At 37.5% G+C, this 18,773-nt stretch overlaps 1 protein-coding gene across 2 annotated transcripts; it reads right to left on the bottom strand.

Annotated features, from left to right (window-relative positions):
- Positions 1 to 1,363: 1,363 nt before the first annotated feature.
- On the bottom strand, positions 1,364 to 14,438 carry ZNF148 (zinc finger protein 148; the record flags this gene model as incomplete). Of its 2 annotated transcripts, XM_079539442.1 has the most annotated exons (6): positions 1,364 to 2,959; positions 3,280 to 3,398; positions 8,835 to 8,918; positions 9,596 to 9,719; positions 12,727 to 12,852; positions 14,097 to 14,438. In XM_079539442.1, 6 exons carry the CDS (start codon positions 14,424 to 14,426, stop codon positions 1,364 to 1,366), a joined length of 2,379 nt encoding a protein of 792 aa, XP_079395568.1. The 2 variants fall into 2 exon arrangements, with proteins under 2 accessions (XP_079395568.1, XP_079395567.1); XM_079539441.1 differs by lacking the exon at positions 12,727 to 12,852 and having other exon boundaries at positions 14,097 to 14,426.
- Positions 14,439 to 18,773: the final 4,335 nt, after the last annotated feature.

Here is an 18,773-nt window from a genome sequence, read left to right as displayed (position 1 = left end):
TCGTACCATACTGCATACTTCAAGACAAAGTACTATTCAAAAAACCATATCTGTGGTAGAGGGATAAACTTTGTAGTTTATTTATATTGTGAAATGCAATGAAAACTTCTGATCGCTCATTTATATTGAGAAAGAAATCCTGTTCACTAGCATTACTCGACAGTTTTGGTTGGTAAAATTGGAATGACCTCTAATCAAACATTAAGAAGATGCATGAAATTTGAATGCCCACTTCTTCAGCTCATGGGGATATTTTGATTAATTTAATGAGCTGAACTGTCATAATTCTAGACAGAGAATTAAGACAGAAGCTCAGGATACCCAATCTCACTGTATATTGGAAGCTGTAATTGGAGCTGTATGAGATGAAAATGCAACCGTATCAAACCTAAAAATCTTAATTTTTTTCTTTTTTTGAGAAATCAAATCAATCAAATAGACTAAGTGCTCTATGTTAATCATGAGTATGTAGGGTAAGGTACAGTTAAGCTTTTAAATCTTGGAATACACGGTTTGTGTAAGCATTATGTAATTGGGAATGTTATCTACAGAATATTTTAACTAAAACTTCAAAATCTTGATATCTGCATATGAAAAAAGTCATTAAAAAGTTACATCTAGATTCAGCTGTACAAAGAAATACACATTACTTCAGGAACGAAGTAAATGCATTAGCAGTTATGTGTTTGCTTAAAAAATTGTTTAAAGAATTTTAAATCAATTTGACTTTTAAATAGTAGAGTTAGTCTACCAGAATTCATTTTTTCCTCCAAACACAACTCAAGGTAATGGAAAGCAGAAACAAAGGGCATGTGATCTAAAATTATTTTTTGAGAGAGATGGAAGCGAGATTATTTTTCCAGAAAATGCCATCTTTTAAAGCCATATCTGCTTGACTCTTAAACTTGCAGTTTATTCTGTGTGTTTAGTACATGTTGGTTCCCTGATGAAGAGCAATGACTACACTGACAAGCCTGAAAATGACAATATGAATAGTAGCAGACAATAAACTGTCTTCCCAAAGCACACGAGGAAACCAGTAAGGAAGCAATCATGGGGGAAAAGTCTTACCTGGGGATTCTGTTTATTTTAAATTTTATAGAAGTTAAAATAATTACTGGATTCAAACAAGTGAATAATAATCTGCCTTTGATAAGGGCAACGACGTGAGGCAGATCAATTACTGGTTACTAACCAGGAAAAAGGAAATAAAAAATATAAAGCAGTTATTGGTCTTGCTAATATCAGCTTACTTTTGTTTTAACATAGCGCTCTTAAAAGCTGTACAGAACTCCATCTTATACAGAGCAACCCCCTTTTGACAAATGTGTTCTAAAGTGCCAGTATTATTTACAAAGATTTCTTAGCCAAAAGTCTGGCCCGTTGTGGCATCAGGTGAAGAAGTCATCCCAGCTCTGCTATCATTTACATTCACCAAGGGAAATTCTGGGAAGTCAGCACTTGTCCCTGGTCCCCGAAGGTTCACCTGTCCATTGGCAGTGCTAAATTGAGATGATATTCCAGCTCTTGCCCCATGATACTGAGCTCTGAAGGGCTGCTCAAAGGAGCTAATTTGATATGCTTGATGAACAGGCTGTGCCTCTGCTTTCTTCTGAGAAGTTACTTGTTCCAAGAAGTCCTGTGTAGAGGAGGAGGAAGAATGATTTGCCTCGTCACCTGAAAATGGAAAAGGGTGCTGCGAATCACCAACCATTAGTCCAAAATGAGACTTGTCTGGAGTTGTTCTTAACGGAGAGTTCATTCCCGAGCGAAAGCTGTTGACGGGGATAGACGTGTAGACCTGCTTCTCTATGGAAGGAAATGCTGGCTGGGTTGTAAGAGTCTGGTTATCAGTCACAAAATTAAGGCTTGGGTTGTTCAAATAGGCATCATTTTGGCTAGTTCTGTCCAAAGCTTGTTGCAAAAACTTTGAGTATTCTTGTAACATACTAGCTTTATCTGATGAGGAAGCTTGAGAGCTTGTTCCAACGGTCTCAGATTGGGTGACCTCAGATACTTCGGAAGAATTGATTGATATACTGGAGGTCACCTCAGTGTCAGCCACACTGAAGGAGATCTCATGCTGTCCGTTAGCCTTGTGTGAATAATGATCTAACAGAGTTTGCAGTACCTCATCTGGAATGACATTTTTGTCATGGCTGCCTTTAATTTCAACATTCAGTGCCTGTGTGTCTAATATCGAAGCTGTGGCAGTTTCATCAATGACGCTTGCCACAGCTGCCTGTGTTACAGAAGGCTGAGATGCTATGGTACTTACATTCAAGGCATATTCCCTACTGTTGTTACTAGCTGCTTGTAGATACCTCTTTTTCTTTAAAAACTGCATTGCATCATCATAGTTAGTGCTGCTGTGTACAGGTTTACTGGGCCCTTCTTGTAATGTGTCAACTTGATCAATGTCAGCATTACCTTCAGAGTCCAGTAAACTCTGTTTATCCACAAGATCAAAGGTATACTTTGAAACTTTGCTGTCTTCATACGTAGATAAAGGTGAAATGCTTTGACTTTGCTCAAGTGGCTGTTTAAGACTCCTCTTGCTGTTAACTTTCTTGAGAACGAGTTTGGGAGGGTGTATTTCTCCAGAATTTGCTTCTTCTAAGTGCGACCCACTGACAGAAGAATGTGGCATCTCGACAGCATATTCTGCTACCATATATTCATCTTTTACTTTCGTACTAGCAGAATACAAAGGCAAATAGTCATTTTTGTCCTTCTTCTGTTCTGATTTATCCGTACAGTCCTTATCTCCAGATTTTGTTTTCTCTGTTTTCTGCCTTTTCTTCTTTGGCAAGGAGCTGTCTTTCATAGGCGTAGAGAAACCAGAATCTTCCTCCGATGGCAAAAAGCCAACTTTGGTGGCACTTCTGTTGGGTTTCTTGTCACGGTTCTCATGGCACATACGTTTATGTTTCAGCACACGATCAGTCCTGGAGAAATACTGCAGAATACATATTTTTGTAATTAGAGAACAATAAATGCATTATCGCAAAGAAACTAATTGTAACAAATTTACTCGATAGGCTATCCCATGTTATTAACTTCTAAAGAAGTGTCAAACAATCAGTGTACATCAACAGTCAACCTCGGGCAGCTGCGACTGCTCCACCTAGGCACCAATTCAGCTCACTGTAACTGAAAAAAACATTATTTTATACATGTACAGGACTACAGTGGCTGCAGAAATTCCCATGTGTACTACTTGGGAACTGGCATGTTTTTTATTTTTTAACTGTGAAAGATTTCACTACATCATCTTACCTGCAAACAATACTCGCACTGGTAAGGCTTCTCTCCACTGTGAGTTCTTTTGTGCCTTTCCATGTGATACTTCTGAATAAACCTCATACCACATTCATCACAACGAAATGGCTTCTCACCTGATAAAAAACATGTAGCAACATTAATCTAAAAAAAAAACCACCAATATCAATGTTCTTCCCACAATTACCAGGACAAACATTACATTCTCTATTAGCAGTAACAAAGAAGAGGACTTAATCAGCTACTACTGTAAAACAGTATAGGGCTTGCTCACAGTTCTCTCAGCACCGAAGCTGAGGCTTCAAATTTAAAATAAATCTTTACAGGAAAAAAAAAACACTTTTAAAATTCTCTTCCCCTCTTTCTAATGCAGATGCACATGTCTGTCTTAAACCTAACAAATGAAGAACAACAAAGATAACCTTCCTAAATGTTTCCACATAATCTCAAGGCAGAGGATTATATGAAAACACTTTAATTCTCTCACCAACTCATTTAACTCAATCCTATCCCTCCTAGAAGAGAATTATGCATTTTCAAGCCTTCAATTCAGAAGTTTTGAAGGATACTTGCTATTTTCTTTTTTTTTTTTTTTTTTTTCTTTCTCCTTATATGTATGTGAAATAGAAATAACTATTTTGATTCCAGGAACATGCAGATTATTTCTGAGGTAATTTTATTCTTAAAAATTGTTTTATTAAATTGCATACAAGAATGATTCATAATATATAGTATATAACATGACAACTAATAATTAGTAACATTATATTAATTTTTTAAAATTTTACTGTTATTGTTTTCTGTTTAGAACAGAGAAATTTAGCCACATCCTTCTATAGATGGAAATATGGTAGAAATGACTGTACTTTAAAATAAGATGGCAGTATTTATAGAAACTAGAATGGAAAATAGCTGCATCACCCACACATTTGCTCCATGTCAGATCATTAATGTCCCCAGTTTCAACCTTCTTAATTCTAAGCAACTTCTAAATCTCTCTGTAAGCCTATCTCCAATTTCCAGTTATTAATTCCTACCTCACAATGTGGTTTCTCAACCAAATGCTTTCCTGGATGAAATAATTCCAATTTATTCTCCCTTAAACCAAATTATCTCTCCAAAAGATCTCTCAGTTACCACCCATTCTTTTTCTACTGGCTCACAACCTCAGCATCTTCACTCTTCTTTCACATTCAATTGGAGAGCAGCTTTTACCATTTCTTGCTTATTAATAACCACCGCAAAATTTTGTTTTTCTCAGCACCTATCACGTATTCCTCACTGGAACTGTCTACAAGTAAATCCTCCTCTCTGGTCTACCTTTTTCATTTTCAAACTCCATCTTCACTTTTCCTGTCCTTTTCTTTTCATCTGTTAGGTGTACCTACTCCTATGGTGTTTTTATGTACATTGAGCCTGCTGAGACTTTCTGCATCAAATTCAAATCCCTGCTTCACTTTCAAAAAAAACGAGGCCTCACTGTTCTACTGCTCTATACAACAAACTCTTCAATTCCCAAAGGCTACTAAATCCTTTTTAAAATTATGTTTTATTTCATTTTTCTTTACTGTTCCACCTCGTGTTTCTTTTAAATCAGCCCTTTGAACAACTCTTGTTACACTCTCTGAGTTACCTTTCAGCCTCATAAACCTTCAGTGGCACACTTACCTTCAGCCTCACACCCATCTCTGGACGGGAGCGGTCCCAGAATCCTTAACACTCACCTACTGAAACTGGCTATTAACTGGCAAAAGACTAACTGCTCCGTTTGTTATCCAAGGTTTAAATTGGGTTAAAAAGGGGTTTCAGTTGTTTCCTTGCAGAATATTTCCATACCAATGGCAAGGTGGCAGAAGCAAACCTCTGCCAGAGCTTGTACTACTATCACATGGTTTCCAAATTTGTGGTGTGGAAAAGAAGCAGATTGTGAGAGTTACTCAGCAGACTTTGAGGGTACAGCAAAAGGCACTGCTGGCCACACCTCCTTAAGAACAAAAATTTGGGGACGCTGCACAGAGAATAATACTTTTCAGTTGAATTCCAGAACAGCCTGGAAAGTCAAATCAAGAAACCCTTTGTGGAACTGATACCAGACTTAATTCTTCCTTTAATCTTCATAAGGAAGATATAATATTAGAAAAAGATTAAAAATGAATATAAGGATATGCATTCTATAATACTCTTTTTCTAGCAGAAGCCTGAAACTTCAGATGCCTTCTGAAGTTTGGTTTTACTTTTAAAACAAGATAAATTGGAAATGGAGATCATTTGATCTCCACGGATAGCCTTTGGTAGCATAGGGAGAATCTAAAACTTATATTTCTGAAATAAGTGAGTGGGAAAGATTCAGATGCAGAAAAACAGTTAAAAAAAATCAAACTGTGTATTATTTACAAAAACAGTCTATATTTTGTGTCTACACTGGAAACATGTTAGAACTGAGTGCTACAGCTGTTAAAGAGTGGCTCTGAATACTGTATAAAGTCTCTTAACAATTAGAGCAGCAAATCTCCAGGGCCGTTTAAAATCTAAACAGGCAAAATACAAATGATAAAATACAAAAGAAAGCAATAAAAAGCATCACATCACTGTAATAATAAAGCATTTGGATGATTAGCCCCAGTGTTGCCTTTTTTTAATGCAACCTCATCTTCTGTGTTTAAAATGGAAAGTAGGGTGGGTTACAGAATTATGACACACGAGTGCATGAGTAGATAAGGTATACAGAAATATTTCCAAGCAAAAATAAAGCAGTCATTTGGGAAAAAAAACACAAACATTTGATACCTTCATGAGCCCAGTAAGCTTAAAAGATGAAAGAATTCATGTCCCAAGAACTGTTCCTTTTCTCCTAACTGAGACAGCAATTTGCTGCATCACCAGTGGCAAGGTGAGCAGCAGAGCTCTAGCACTGCTGCCTTTCTCTTCATCCAATTGTTTCTAGGAAGCTAATTTTGTATTAATGTAATGTCTGCTTTTAGATGCAACTATTTAATTATTTACACAGAATAAGGCTGTTCATTGATTGCTTCCTCCCTCCATCAAAACGTTTCATTTGACTGAATTCAAGTTACACTGGAACTTGACTTACTGGGAGCACCTGTAAATTCAGGCCTACTAAGAGACATTAAATGGGGCTTCTAAGTGTAACCACCATCTCTGATTATCTTAAAATAATAAACCTGAAAATTTGATAAATGCCTTTTGAAAAAAAAAAAACAAAAAACTGTTCTTCATCAATGTTTTCAGCACAGCACAAGAACTGGTGCTGAAAACCAACCATTCATGGGAATAAAAAAGCAAAATAAGTATATATATAAAAGAATATTTAAGGCGTATTTCCTAAAGAGAACAAGTAATACAAAGAGATTTCCTTTACTTCCACCAAAGCAAAAACACAGGACCACCATTTGCCTTACTGTCAGAACAACTAACTGAAAATTCCCCTTTTCTGCTTTCCTGGATGGATTCAGTTATGCAGCTCTGCACAACACAGTAACACCACACAAACAGCCATGGCCCCATTGTGAGCTGTCCTACAGGAGTGAAAACACAGATGGTATGCAGAATGACAATTAGCCATGCTACGACTGGGCCAAGCCCTCAAACAGAGCAATGGGCAAATATTTACTAACTAAATGAAATTGAAAAAGAAATCCCCCTTTTATTTCCCCCTTTCTTTTACTGGGGAGGGAGGGGGTGATAAGAGAGGGGGGGAGTTACTAAAAAGAAAAAAAAAAAAAAATCAGTGTTGTTAGTTATTTTATTATTTTTTAAACAAGAGCAGTAACTAACACTAAAAATGTGAGATGATTGCCTACAGGAAACTACCTCAATAAAATGGAAATTACACTCCTGGAAGCTGGGTCTTTAGTGATTTCTCCTAAGCATTTACTACTTGTCATCTAGGAAAACACCCACAATTCAGCCATTCAGACACAACCATCATTTTTAATATTCCCGAACTATACCTCAGGATGCAGAGGAAAAGAGAAAAACAGTTATCTAAAGATTATGATAACAATATAGTTGATTTGTTAAATGGCTGCTTCCCCTCTGCTAAGCAAAAAATGGTGTATGTGAGAGCTAGAAAAAAACCAACAGCCCCACCACCATGCCCAACCCTCCCTCCAAAGCTTAAGGTCAAGGCAGCACGACTGTCATTGGAGCTAGAAACTGAATCTCAAAAGATAATCAAATTCAGTTATGAAATATTTGCAGTCAAGCGTTAATTAACTACATTGCCCAGACTCACATTTTCAAAGCCACGTACAGGGAATAATCGTCACGAAAAAAAATCTTCTGAAAAATGTGGAGAAAAACACCCTACACTTAAATTTCTGTCTTTTCTTTTGGGGTGGGAGGCAAACAGACAGACAAACGAGAATGAATGAGCGTTCTTTTCAAGAATAATATCTACACAAAGTGAAGGCAGCATGGTTCACCAATTCAGTGCCAGAGGAAAGACTATGAACAGAACAAAGACGCTGGACAGAAGAATGGAGGACTCTTCTGTGGCTGACTGGCTGAAGGAAACCTACTTAGTCTGGACTCGTGGCAACTTAGGATACAAAAATCCCATAAACAAAAGGGCATTTGTGCATGTAACTCCCTGTACACTGCTCTGAAAATTCATTTTGCAGAGACTTTTCTCCCTCTCAGCTCACACACATGCACACACTGCACTGCGTGTTAGTAGTTTTCATATCCACTTAAATGCTACAGCCAAGAAACACTGTGCACATTCACCAGCTCTGCTTTTCTGTAAAAGAGGCTGAGAAATTGGCATCTAGTCCAAAGGGACCATATTACAAAATATTTAAAGAGGGATTGAAAGGCCATGCACCAAAATGCCAAAAACCCAACAAAGCCAAACCTGTTAAAGAATGTGGTTTTGTGCAGTGCAACAAAATAGTAATAATAAAAAAATAAACGTGTATAAACTTTAACTCTCTTTGGCTTAAAACTCTGGGCCTTGTTTGACCTACATTGCATATTTTTAAACTAAGGCTCTTATTTTTAGAACAGTTCTGAATTAAACCTTTCAAAAAAAGAAAAAAAAAAAGCTATAAGTAAAGCTGACTCTAATACTTTTGGGGTTAGGCATTTTGGCCATTTTAGACCTGGCACTTATCCATTGAATTCCAAAAGAAATTTAAATTTAAATTAAATTTAAAAAAAAAAAAAAAAAAAAATCTACCAAAAGGAAGATTTGGAAGTCCCCGCTGTCCAAATTAACTTGATACAACAAAAGGTACAACTGCTTACCAAACCTTAACCTTTATGAATGCACAAATTTCAAGATTTATCACTGGGACTATGTATAGACTTTCAAAATTGCCTATTAGATTTATACTCACTTTACAGCCAAAGAAAAAAGGAGCAAGTCAAAAGCACAGAGCTAATTTATTTTCTAAAGTTTTATAACATTTGTTAAGTCAAACCAAACTACAACAGGGTTTTAGGCTGCATACTTCTTACAAGAAACCTTGCCTGAGTGGGGAAACAGTTTTTAAGCACGCCAGTAAAGATACTCAAGGCACTATACTCACCAGTATGAATCTTCTCATGCCTCTGTAGCAGGTACTTCTGTATGAAACGCATGTCGCACTGACTGCACTGAAATGGTTTTTCACCTTGAACAATATAATTCCACATCCATAAGTTAATAACTACACACTGTTGTTTCTGATAACTACTTTTGAGGAATATTAAAATCTCTATTAAAAAAACCAGCATCTGAGCGAATTCCAAAAATACTCCAGTACCAAAAAACATTAGCCCTACTACGTATGTGAACTCCAGAATGCTTTCCATGATCCTAAGATTCACATTAAGTCTAGCATGGAAGAGTGATCTGAAATGGCTTTAATTTCCTCATGAACAAGATCAATCATGATGCTGGCATAAGACTGCATTCAGGATACTGGCAAGCTATTATAATGGTAAGTACCTTTTTCACTTCTCCGAACCAGAGAGATACCTCATCAGGCAAATAAGCAGCCGGAACACATTTTACAAAGGGGTCAATTTTGGCACTTAGGCTACAAGTCAACCCATTACTTTCTGATAAAGAAAGAAAAGAAACCTTGTAAACAGTTAGGTCTTCAGTTTAATAAACATTTGCTGTTTGTTTTGTTTTCTTTTTTTCCCCCTGGCATTCTTTTGACACTTTGGTGCATGGAATCTCTAAGCTTAGATGCCAAGTTAGCTACAGTCTTAAAAGTGAAATTCGCATAGAGCTGAAAACATTTTAACATAAGTAAATAACTCTTTATATAGTAGAAAAGACAAATTTGAAGTCAAGCAGTACCTGTATGAATGAAGACATGTCTCTGTAAATGGTAGTTGGTTCTAAAGGCAGCATTGCAATGCTCACAAACATGAGATTTGTGGGTTTTCAGACCAAGTGATCCATCCTCATTTATTGTAAGGATCTATTTTAAAAAGAGTAAAATTTGTTCTCACACTACCCTCTAAAGTTGTCTTATTAACTACAAAAAAATAAAAAGCATTAATTTTTTTGATGCAGAAAATGTTGATTTTTCAGGTAAAACAATACTAATTTCTATAAGGCTACTCGACAGGCTTTCAGCTTACATTTCCAATTGCAGTCCAATCCAACTTGTGTCTCATTGTACATTAAGACAGGACGGAAGCAAAAGCAGCTCATGGAAAATCAGCTTAGAGTTTTCCTATTCACAGCTGAGTCATTTTAGATGCTAATGTTTACTTTGCCCGTCTGTTGGAAAGGATGCAAAGTAACCAAACCACCTCTGGGCACTGTACCATGGATAATCATATTTTAAAGCAAAAATTTATATTCTTTTTTTCAAATCACGATTGCAATTTGCTAAGAGACAAATAAATTATGTAGGATAGACATACAAATTACCTACATCTGCATAACAACAGCGATCTCGGAGACAACATTGTATTTTAAGAACCAAAACCCCAAAGCAGAACAACCAAGACAATAATATTATCCTTCAGCCAAGTTTTTCACTCAGTAAAATATGGCTCACTCAATATACACGTCAGAACATCTCTTTGACAAATTCAGCTTTCCACACTCAATTGCTCTGGTGTCAAAGCAGCTATTTTCATTTAAGGTTGGAAAAATGAACTGAAAAAAAATATTTACACCACATCTATCTCATTCAATAAAGCTCATTATAGGTTTTCTCTTAATTTGTCAAAATGAAAATGAAAAAAAAAAAAAAAAAAAATGAAAACCCACACCCAAACCCTCTACTATCTCTGGCAAGAGTGTAAGAAAACCAGTAAATACAATGCGTTTCCAAAAGGCTTACTTCACTGGAAATAGAACTATAAAGAAGCACTTAAGAAACCTTCAGTAAAAGAATTTAGTCCCTTGTTATTAAAAAATAAAAGTCTGCTGGGGAAAGACATCTGCATTTTGATTAGTTATGACATTTAAGGTTTTATGATAATGATAATGATGAGAAAGGGAGTCAGAATAAATGAAATAATCTCTCTGCAACAGTAGCAAATGCTGTAGGTTCTACTTAAAACAATTTTTAGTTTTGCTGCATCCAAATTCAGCAAAAGGGAAAGTCTCAGCTAACAAATTCTTGTGCATTCACTCTGAAGGACAAGCACATTCATACGCATGGAGGAGTGGCATGTTACAGCTCCAGTAAGCCTCTGATACAGACAGAAAAATTCTGCTCTGTAACAGCGCTCAACTAATGAAAGGCTGACTGATCAAATCAAAATAAATTTAAATACCTCTTAGGATTTCTATACACATATTGAAATATTTTAAATAATCATGCAGAAAATACACTTAATTTCACAATTATGCTAACCCTGGGCTTTTCTACTACATCCATTCATTGAACATCTCTTAAATCAAGAACGTTAACTTTGTCAGTGCAGCTTTCATAATAAAAGTAACAAGAGTATGTAAATGTCTGTGTGTGCATGTGTATGTGTGTACATGTGCATGCATGTGTGTGCATGGAAGGGGGACAAGAAGATAGGATTCATAAAAGCAACGGACTTTTTATGCATATGATGACTACACTGATACAAAATTTAAAATGTTTCCACATATCCACTGACTTCCATTTGTAAAAGTCCCAGCTGCAGTTTGGATAGAAAAATCAACCTGTTACTCTGGAATTGCTAACTTAAGCTGGAGTAGACTATCACCTACGTCAGTCCTTTAGTTTCTTTCAGCCATTCTACTCTGACAAGCTTGAAAAAAAAAAAAAAAAGGGAAGAGAGACTGAAAAAACCCACAAACCTGTTTAACAATTCTCCTGATCATTTTTCAATCTTTTGTTATCTCAAAAGAATGACATTGACAGATTGGAAGATAAAAAGGAAGCATGCAAGTACGTGCCTGTAGAAGGAGGGACACATGCCTCTTCTACCTTGCAGTGTTTCCATGGAAGTGATCTTTGGAGGGTATTCAACCTAGATCTCCTTTTTCTATCAAAGGGACAAACATCTTGATGCAAAGGATTTGGAACTTGCTTCCACACCCAATCTGAAACAATCTGTCAACTTTACAAGTGTACTACAAACATCACCAAATTTGGCGGTGCTTTGAAGAGGACTCGAGGGTCCCCAGCAGGAATTTTTGGAACTTTTCTTGGTGCTAAGTTGAGTTTTCCTTCTATGGGTACACAGCCTAGGTTGAGTTCAGAATAGGCTTATTTAATGCTTCCGTGTGACCTCATTTTTGCCTTTCAGAGCATCCAGCGTAGGTTCTATTTTAAATATGAAGACTGATTTAGAGAGTTACTAGAAGGTCTAACACTGCTACCTCATGAGGTGAAATGACTGTTTTTATCTGAAGTCTCAGAAGAAAGCCTATGTTTTCAGACATACGGGGACACATACTCTTCATGAATGGATCTACAAAACAATTTTTGAAGTAACAAACGAGCAGTTCTCATAAGAATCTTTTGATATAAATAAATACATATATGAAGATGATTATGACCACAGAAACATTCCCTACCAGTAGATTATTTTTTGTATATTAGTCAACTTTTTAGAGTTTTCCAAACTACCATTTTAGATTTCTTTTTAAAAACTTTTCACTATGCATAAAGCATATGAAATGGTCAGGCTCAAAGAAAAGCACAATTATTGTTAGACTGATACAGAGTAATGATTTATAGGTTGTCTACAAAGCTACCGACTCAGTTTTAAAAAAATATTTGGAGAAGACTCCCTGGAGAGACAGATGTTAAAATACGTCAAGGGTTCACGTTGCTAAAAAGAGTTCAAAGAAAAACACTGTTATATCAGGTTTTGTTTGGGGTCTCTAGTAAACTTCAGACCTGCATCTTTACTGAGCAAACAAACCATTTCCAGCCTAACTACTTCAAATGCTAATGAAATTAGTCATAGTAAACCAAATCTTCAGGTTCTTTTAATCTTGGTTTTGCCAAATCAATGTCTTACTTTTGCTGGTGAACGCTGTTTTCTTTTCTTCTTTTTCTGCAAATCTACTGGCTCTCGTATTTGTTTTTTGTCTCGTTTCTGTTGTTCAGATGCATCAGTAAAGGTAATTTCTTGCTTTACACTGATCTGTTAAGATACCAAGTGCCAGTTTCAGGTAAGGTTCTCACTACAGAAAAGCAATTTTTCAATTTTAGAAGATGACAAACTGCTGAAACAGAAAAATCTTTTTCTAAAGGGAATTATCTTGTGGCTTCATTCTTTCAGAAATTTAAGTGAAAGGAATAATAAATATCTAAGTAAAAAGGGCATAGTTAATTTTTACAGTGACATTTTGATGTATCCTTTCATTCATCTCCCAAAGTCTTTTTTCCTTCTGATCTGTGGTGATTTTGAGATCACTCTTTATATTAAAATCACTTCCATCTGTAAAACCATTCAGCTTTTCACACCTATTTTACTTTAGTCTGCGTATTGTCAATGCAAGCTTCAACTGAATAGTTTATTATATATTTAAGACAGAAATATTTTTAAAGAAAACAAAAATACTGCTAACAAAGGGCTTGGTGTTGTTTTTTGTTTGTTTGTTTGTTTGTTTTCCAAAAAGTATTTCTCGAGGTAAACTTTAATGAAGAGCAAGATACTCTTACATTTTTCTAACAGCTGAACTGCCTGATCTCCAGCTAACAGAGTAGTGTTTTAACAACGCTACCTTTCTAAGGATTATTCCTCGGATATAAGGCTATCTACTTTTAAGGTCCTTGCAATTATCCTTTATGTTTGACGGGTAACAGTGATGATGTGCTGCTTTACAGACAGATGCTCTGCTTTCAAAAGGAAGTCATCTGTATTCGCTCTGGGAAAGATGAGGTACGGCTTCTGTTAGATATCGAGGAGGGGCATATTTATGGTCATGTATGAAGTGTCACAGTCCAACCTGCAGTGTGAATGCAATTGCTAAGCGTCCACATATTTGGAAAACATATAAGAAAATGCTTCCTATATCAAAAGAAACTAAACAGTACTACCAACCGAATAAACAGTATGCACCTTCTCATAATGCTATTTATTCTGGTCTATAGCTACCCTGGAACATTAAATATATTAAGAAGAGCACATTTTAACTCGCTAATACTATGGTAACAGCCTGATTATAAAATATTTATAAAACAGATACTTGAAGATTATACTTAATTGGAAAAAACTGTCCACAGACAGAGGCAAACAACATTTTCGTAAGTAGCATCTATTCATAAATATTTTGATAATCAAAATCCAAACAAGCAATTAATAGATTCTTGCCAGAGTAGGATAAGACTACCAGATCAAGTTCCCTAGTAAATTCTCCAATATTTCACAAATAAATTGCTTACAGGGACGTTAACAGCATACTGCAGCCCTTGAGGAAGTCTATCTTGCGTATCCATGTCATCATCATTTTTTACCGTCTCCTCATGGACCATGAGTTCATCATGTGAAATCATCTCTTGCTGTCGAAGTTCACTTTCCTGTAACACTTCGTCTGGTGCAAGAATTTCCTGGTGCGCCATAGTCCGATCTTGAAGCACTGCCTCTTGCCGTTCTCCCGACACTCCGGACTGGTCAGATACTGCACCCATCCCTACCATAGCCCTGGATGACTGCATCTGGTCTATGCCACCACATTTAAGAAATAATCCTCCCAGCTTGTCTTCAATGTTCATTCTTAAGTGCAATAACCTACAAAGAAAGTTTTAATAGTAAACATCTACAATTGGTGCTCTTGCTTAAAGTTTTACTTAAGAACATTTTATAAGAACTCAGCACTCAACACGCACGCATGCACTCCACTCCTAAAATCTATACCCAAACAGAAATGAAAAACTGGATGCTTCAGTTCAACACTAAACATTCTCCTTTCACACACATGCACATGGACACAAATGAACACTTTTGAACAAAAGGTTTATAACAAAGTGCTTTTAAGTTACTGGCAAAATTGGAGATTAAATGAGAGCTAATTCCTCCTCCTTATTCCTTAGAAAACTGGTGTTTGGTTTTTTGATTCCTCCCCCCCCCCCATTTTCATTCTGTTTCAGTTGTCTGAGAAACACTGTCAGGTTGGTCCCATTCTCCCTATTTCCTTGTTCTTTAAGTGCTCTTTCACCACCACTACCCCAGACCACACTAGAGAAGCTGGAACATCTTAACAACCCAAAATGAGAGGAAAAGGTAACTTTCTGTCTCAACACGTACGCCACAGGAGAACTACAGAGAAGTAGAGTTTGTTTATGAAAAGGACATTCATTTCCACACCGCTAAGCTGGCACATTAGTCAGGAAATATTTATTCCAGGCGGGAATAGCAATACCATTACGCTGATTCATGATACACAGAGATACAGAACTCCAACAAGTGTCATGGCTTTACCAGTTGCTTTTTACTACAAGGCAGCAGGCTTTCGTGGCTGGAAGCAGCAGCACAGAGCAGGTCCAACAGAAGCACACGATGGACATCTGAGGGGCACCAGGCCCAGCACTGCCACCGGGTGAGGGAACGGGTTGTCCTGCTTTGCTCTGCACAGCCTCACCTCAGCATTGGCTGCAGGTTTGGGTCCCACAGTACAAAAAGGACATAAAACTATTAGTGTCCAAAGGATGTCCACAAAGATGGTGAAGGGACTAGAGGGGAAGACATATGAGGAGCAGCTGAGGTCTCTGGATGTGCTCAGCCCAGAGTTGAGGGAAGGCCTCATGGCAGCTGCAGCTCTCACAGGGAGCAGAGAGCAGCACTGAGCTCTGCTGTCTGTGACAGCCACGGGGCCAGAAGGAACAGCATGGAGCTGTGTCAGGGGAGGGGTAAGGTTCTGCCCCAGACAGCCGTGGGCACGGCCCTAGTTGCCCGAGTTCAAAGGTCATCTTGACACCACTCTCAGATATAGGCTCTAAAGTTTGGGTAGCCCTGTGTGCAGCCAGGAGCTGGGCTTGACGATCTTCATGCAACCAATCCAACCCGAGATATTCTATTATTCTATCATCTCAGGGAGCACAGCAACAGCAGCAGCACCTTTGATTTTGCTGCATTTGGAACAGCCTCAAATTCTGTCCCCTGAGCTTGCATCATGGTGAAGTGCTCCATTCCCATTCCAACTTCAAATGCAAGGCTATGCTTCCCTCCATATAGCTCCAGCTAACAACTTGTAATCAAAGCAATCAAGTCTGCCTGGAGCTGCCCAAGCCATCACCCTGCAAAGCCACCTACCCATACCCACTGCCAGCTAACAGCCTGCCAGTTTGCTAAATCACTGCATCAAACAAACACACACTTTGGTGTGGTTACTTTCCAAAGCATTTTCTTCATCAAGAAAATCCGAAAATTCTCAATGCATACTAAACCTTTGCAAAGCTGTGTTTATACCAAACTACAGTGAGTTCACAATAATCTTTCTTCATTCAGGTGAGATCCTGCAGTGCTTGGTTGGAATGCATGCCAAAGGCAGAACCAGCTGAAAAGACTGGGAAGTTCTGCTAGAGGATAATCTGTTTCAAAAACTATTACTTTCCGACCTTCTGAAAGTAAAATTCACTCACTGTTTCTTAAAAATAAAAATAAAAATCCACTTTAACACCTTCTAGTAGCAACTCATGTCTTCTTACACAGAAGTGGAATAGCATTTGTCTCTGTTCCCTACGATGAGAGGCTCTAAATTTCAGTCTATCATCAAGAGACTGGCAATCTGGATAGTCTGACTTCTCCAAGTTCCAAGTATTTAAAAGGCATGTCAAAAAACAGCTTTTCAGGCAATTAAAGATCTTTCTACTCAGCCTTACTTTGCTGAAAGTCAGGAGAGCATGGTCACCAAGCTAAACCCATTTAAATATGACGATGCCATCAACAATTCTAATAATCCCCTTCTTATACACACACACACACACACACACACACACACACACATACACACACACAAAAAAAGAAACAACAACAAAAAAAACATTTTGGATACAGAAAAAAAAAAAAGCAGCTTTTCTGTGATAGGAGTAGAAGAGAAAAAGTTCTAAGAATACTTTTGCTTTCGATTTGTCCATTTTTCTTCTGCAATTTTAACACAAGGACATTTGATGCCTTTGAAATCTTGCTCTTGATTTTCTCAGCATCTGTCTTCAAATACAGACAACTCCTTACTGTCGTGAGTGAGTTCAGGTAGGTAACAAGCTCACTCCCAGTTAATCTACTTTATAGTCAGAGAATGGGGTTTCAAACCTCCAAGAGAAAATGCATGCCTGGTATGCCACACAGCCACCCAGAGACACGATATAATCCATGAAGTATTTTGGGGAGGTAAATGGGAAATCATATCGATTGTTTCTCAGCTATAATGCAACTAGAAACCTGGCACAGCACAAAAAGCTGGTTTTTTTTCCCCCCCAAGAATATAGGTCTCCAAGGGAGATCCTGCAGCAGCAGACCTTAGTGATCCTAAAAGAAGAAAAAGAGGGTGAATTTATCATCTTAGCAGTGTGGAGGATCCTGCGTTAAGAAATGCGAGAAGGAACTGAAGTTCTGGACAATCTGTCCCCCATGGAATCATTATTTGATAAAGGATGGCACAAAGGAGCTAAGGTTTCTTAGGTAGGGCACTTTAAAAATACAGCATGGAAGGCAGACTCCAAGGAAAACAAACAGATGTATTTAATCATTTCAGTCCTTAACCTGAGTTTATTCACATTTGAGACATGTCTTACATAGATGACCATTCGCTATGCCTTTTCTTCCATTCCACAGTAAGTCAGCAGCATAAGCTCAATGCAGATTCTGAAGAAGAATTATATGGGCAGGTACTGGAATACAAAAACTCAAAATAATCAAGAGCATTCCAGGAGAAAAAAAACAAAAGCAGAACAAAACCAAACAGAATCAAGTGTGAGAACACAGTGGTCCTGATCTGTCTGCTCCAGGTACTGAACGAAACAGTTGCTCCACACGGGGGATTCCACCCTATCACTATGAAATTAGGTATGAATTGAGGAAATCCTGGATGAAAGCAATTTCCTGGCAGGAAGGTAGGCAGACAAATGAAAACAGAGAGACCCAAGCATTTAATACAAAAGAGCTGCTACTTTCACCAAGAGAGGTGGGCAGGCTCATGACGTGCAGAATGACAGGAGAGTCGGCAAGAGGGAACAGCTGCCCAGAAGACAGTCCAGCATTAGGTGGCATTTATTGGACTTATTAGTTCTCTGAATCGGCAACGATATGGAAACTTTCTTCTCACCCTGCCTAGCAGACTTAGTAGTCATGCAAATGAAAGCACTCTGCTGTATTCCAGTCATGATCTTGAGTCATATCGGATGCTGCTACTGTGAGTGTACTGCTTATTAAATCAGGCTTTCAAACATCTGGCTTTTCATAGAAAAATAATGAGAAATCATACTGTTAGGCTGCTCAGACTGCATATTCTAAGCGATAAAACACTGTAAGCCATACGAAACCAAGGTACTGATTTAAAATGAAATGCAAATAAAAATAAGCTATTAATCCAAATGAGAAGTATCCCAATTGCAGCCATCTCAGTAAAACAAGAGTAATTTGTCAGCTGGCACCTTTTGGCTCACACAAAAAGAATCCTTTCACTTGAATTGAAGAAGAGGAGGAGAGATGTGTTCTTGGAAGAATGACAGCATGATAAAGAAAATGTAAGTTAAAAGCATTCAAACGAGCTCACTTTACTAAGCCTGTAAAGATTAAATAAATATTTTAAGTGCAAGATGCATCTGTGAGATAAAGATCAACTTATTTTGAGATTATCGTGACTGAAGTTAAAATAACACAAACCATACATGAACATACACAAGTTTTTTTTTTTTTGCATAAATCACTGTTATCCTTATTGCAGAGATATTTTCTACAGAATTCCAGAACTTTATCAAGCTCCACGAAACAATCATATGATTTTGGCATATTCTTTGACTACATAGAGGGGAAAAAAAAGCCACCAACAAAAGTAGTGCTTGGTAGAGCTTCTCCAAACCTTTACTTTGTGCAGAGCATTTCACAAGAGACATCTATAGGCA

Source organism: Tetrao urogallus, assembly GCF_951394365.1.
Source record: "Tetrao urogallus genome assembly, chromosome: 8".
Lineage (NCBI taxonomy): Eukaryota > Metazoa > Chordata > Aves > Galliformes > Phasianidae > Tetrao > Tetrao urogallus.
This window is presented reverse-complemented; position numbering and strand designations above follow the sequence as displayed.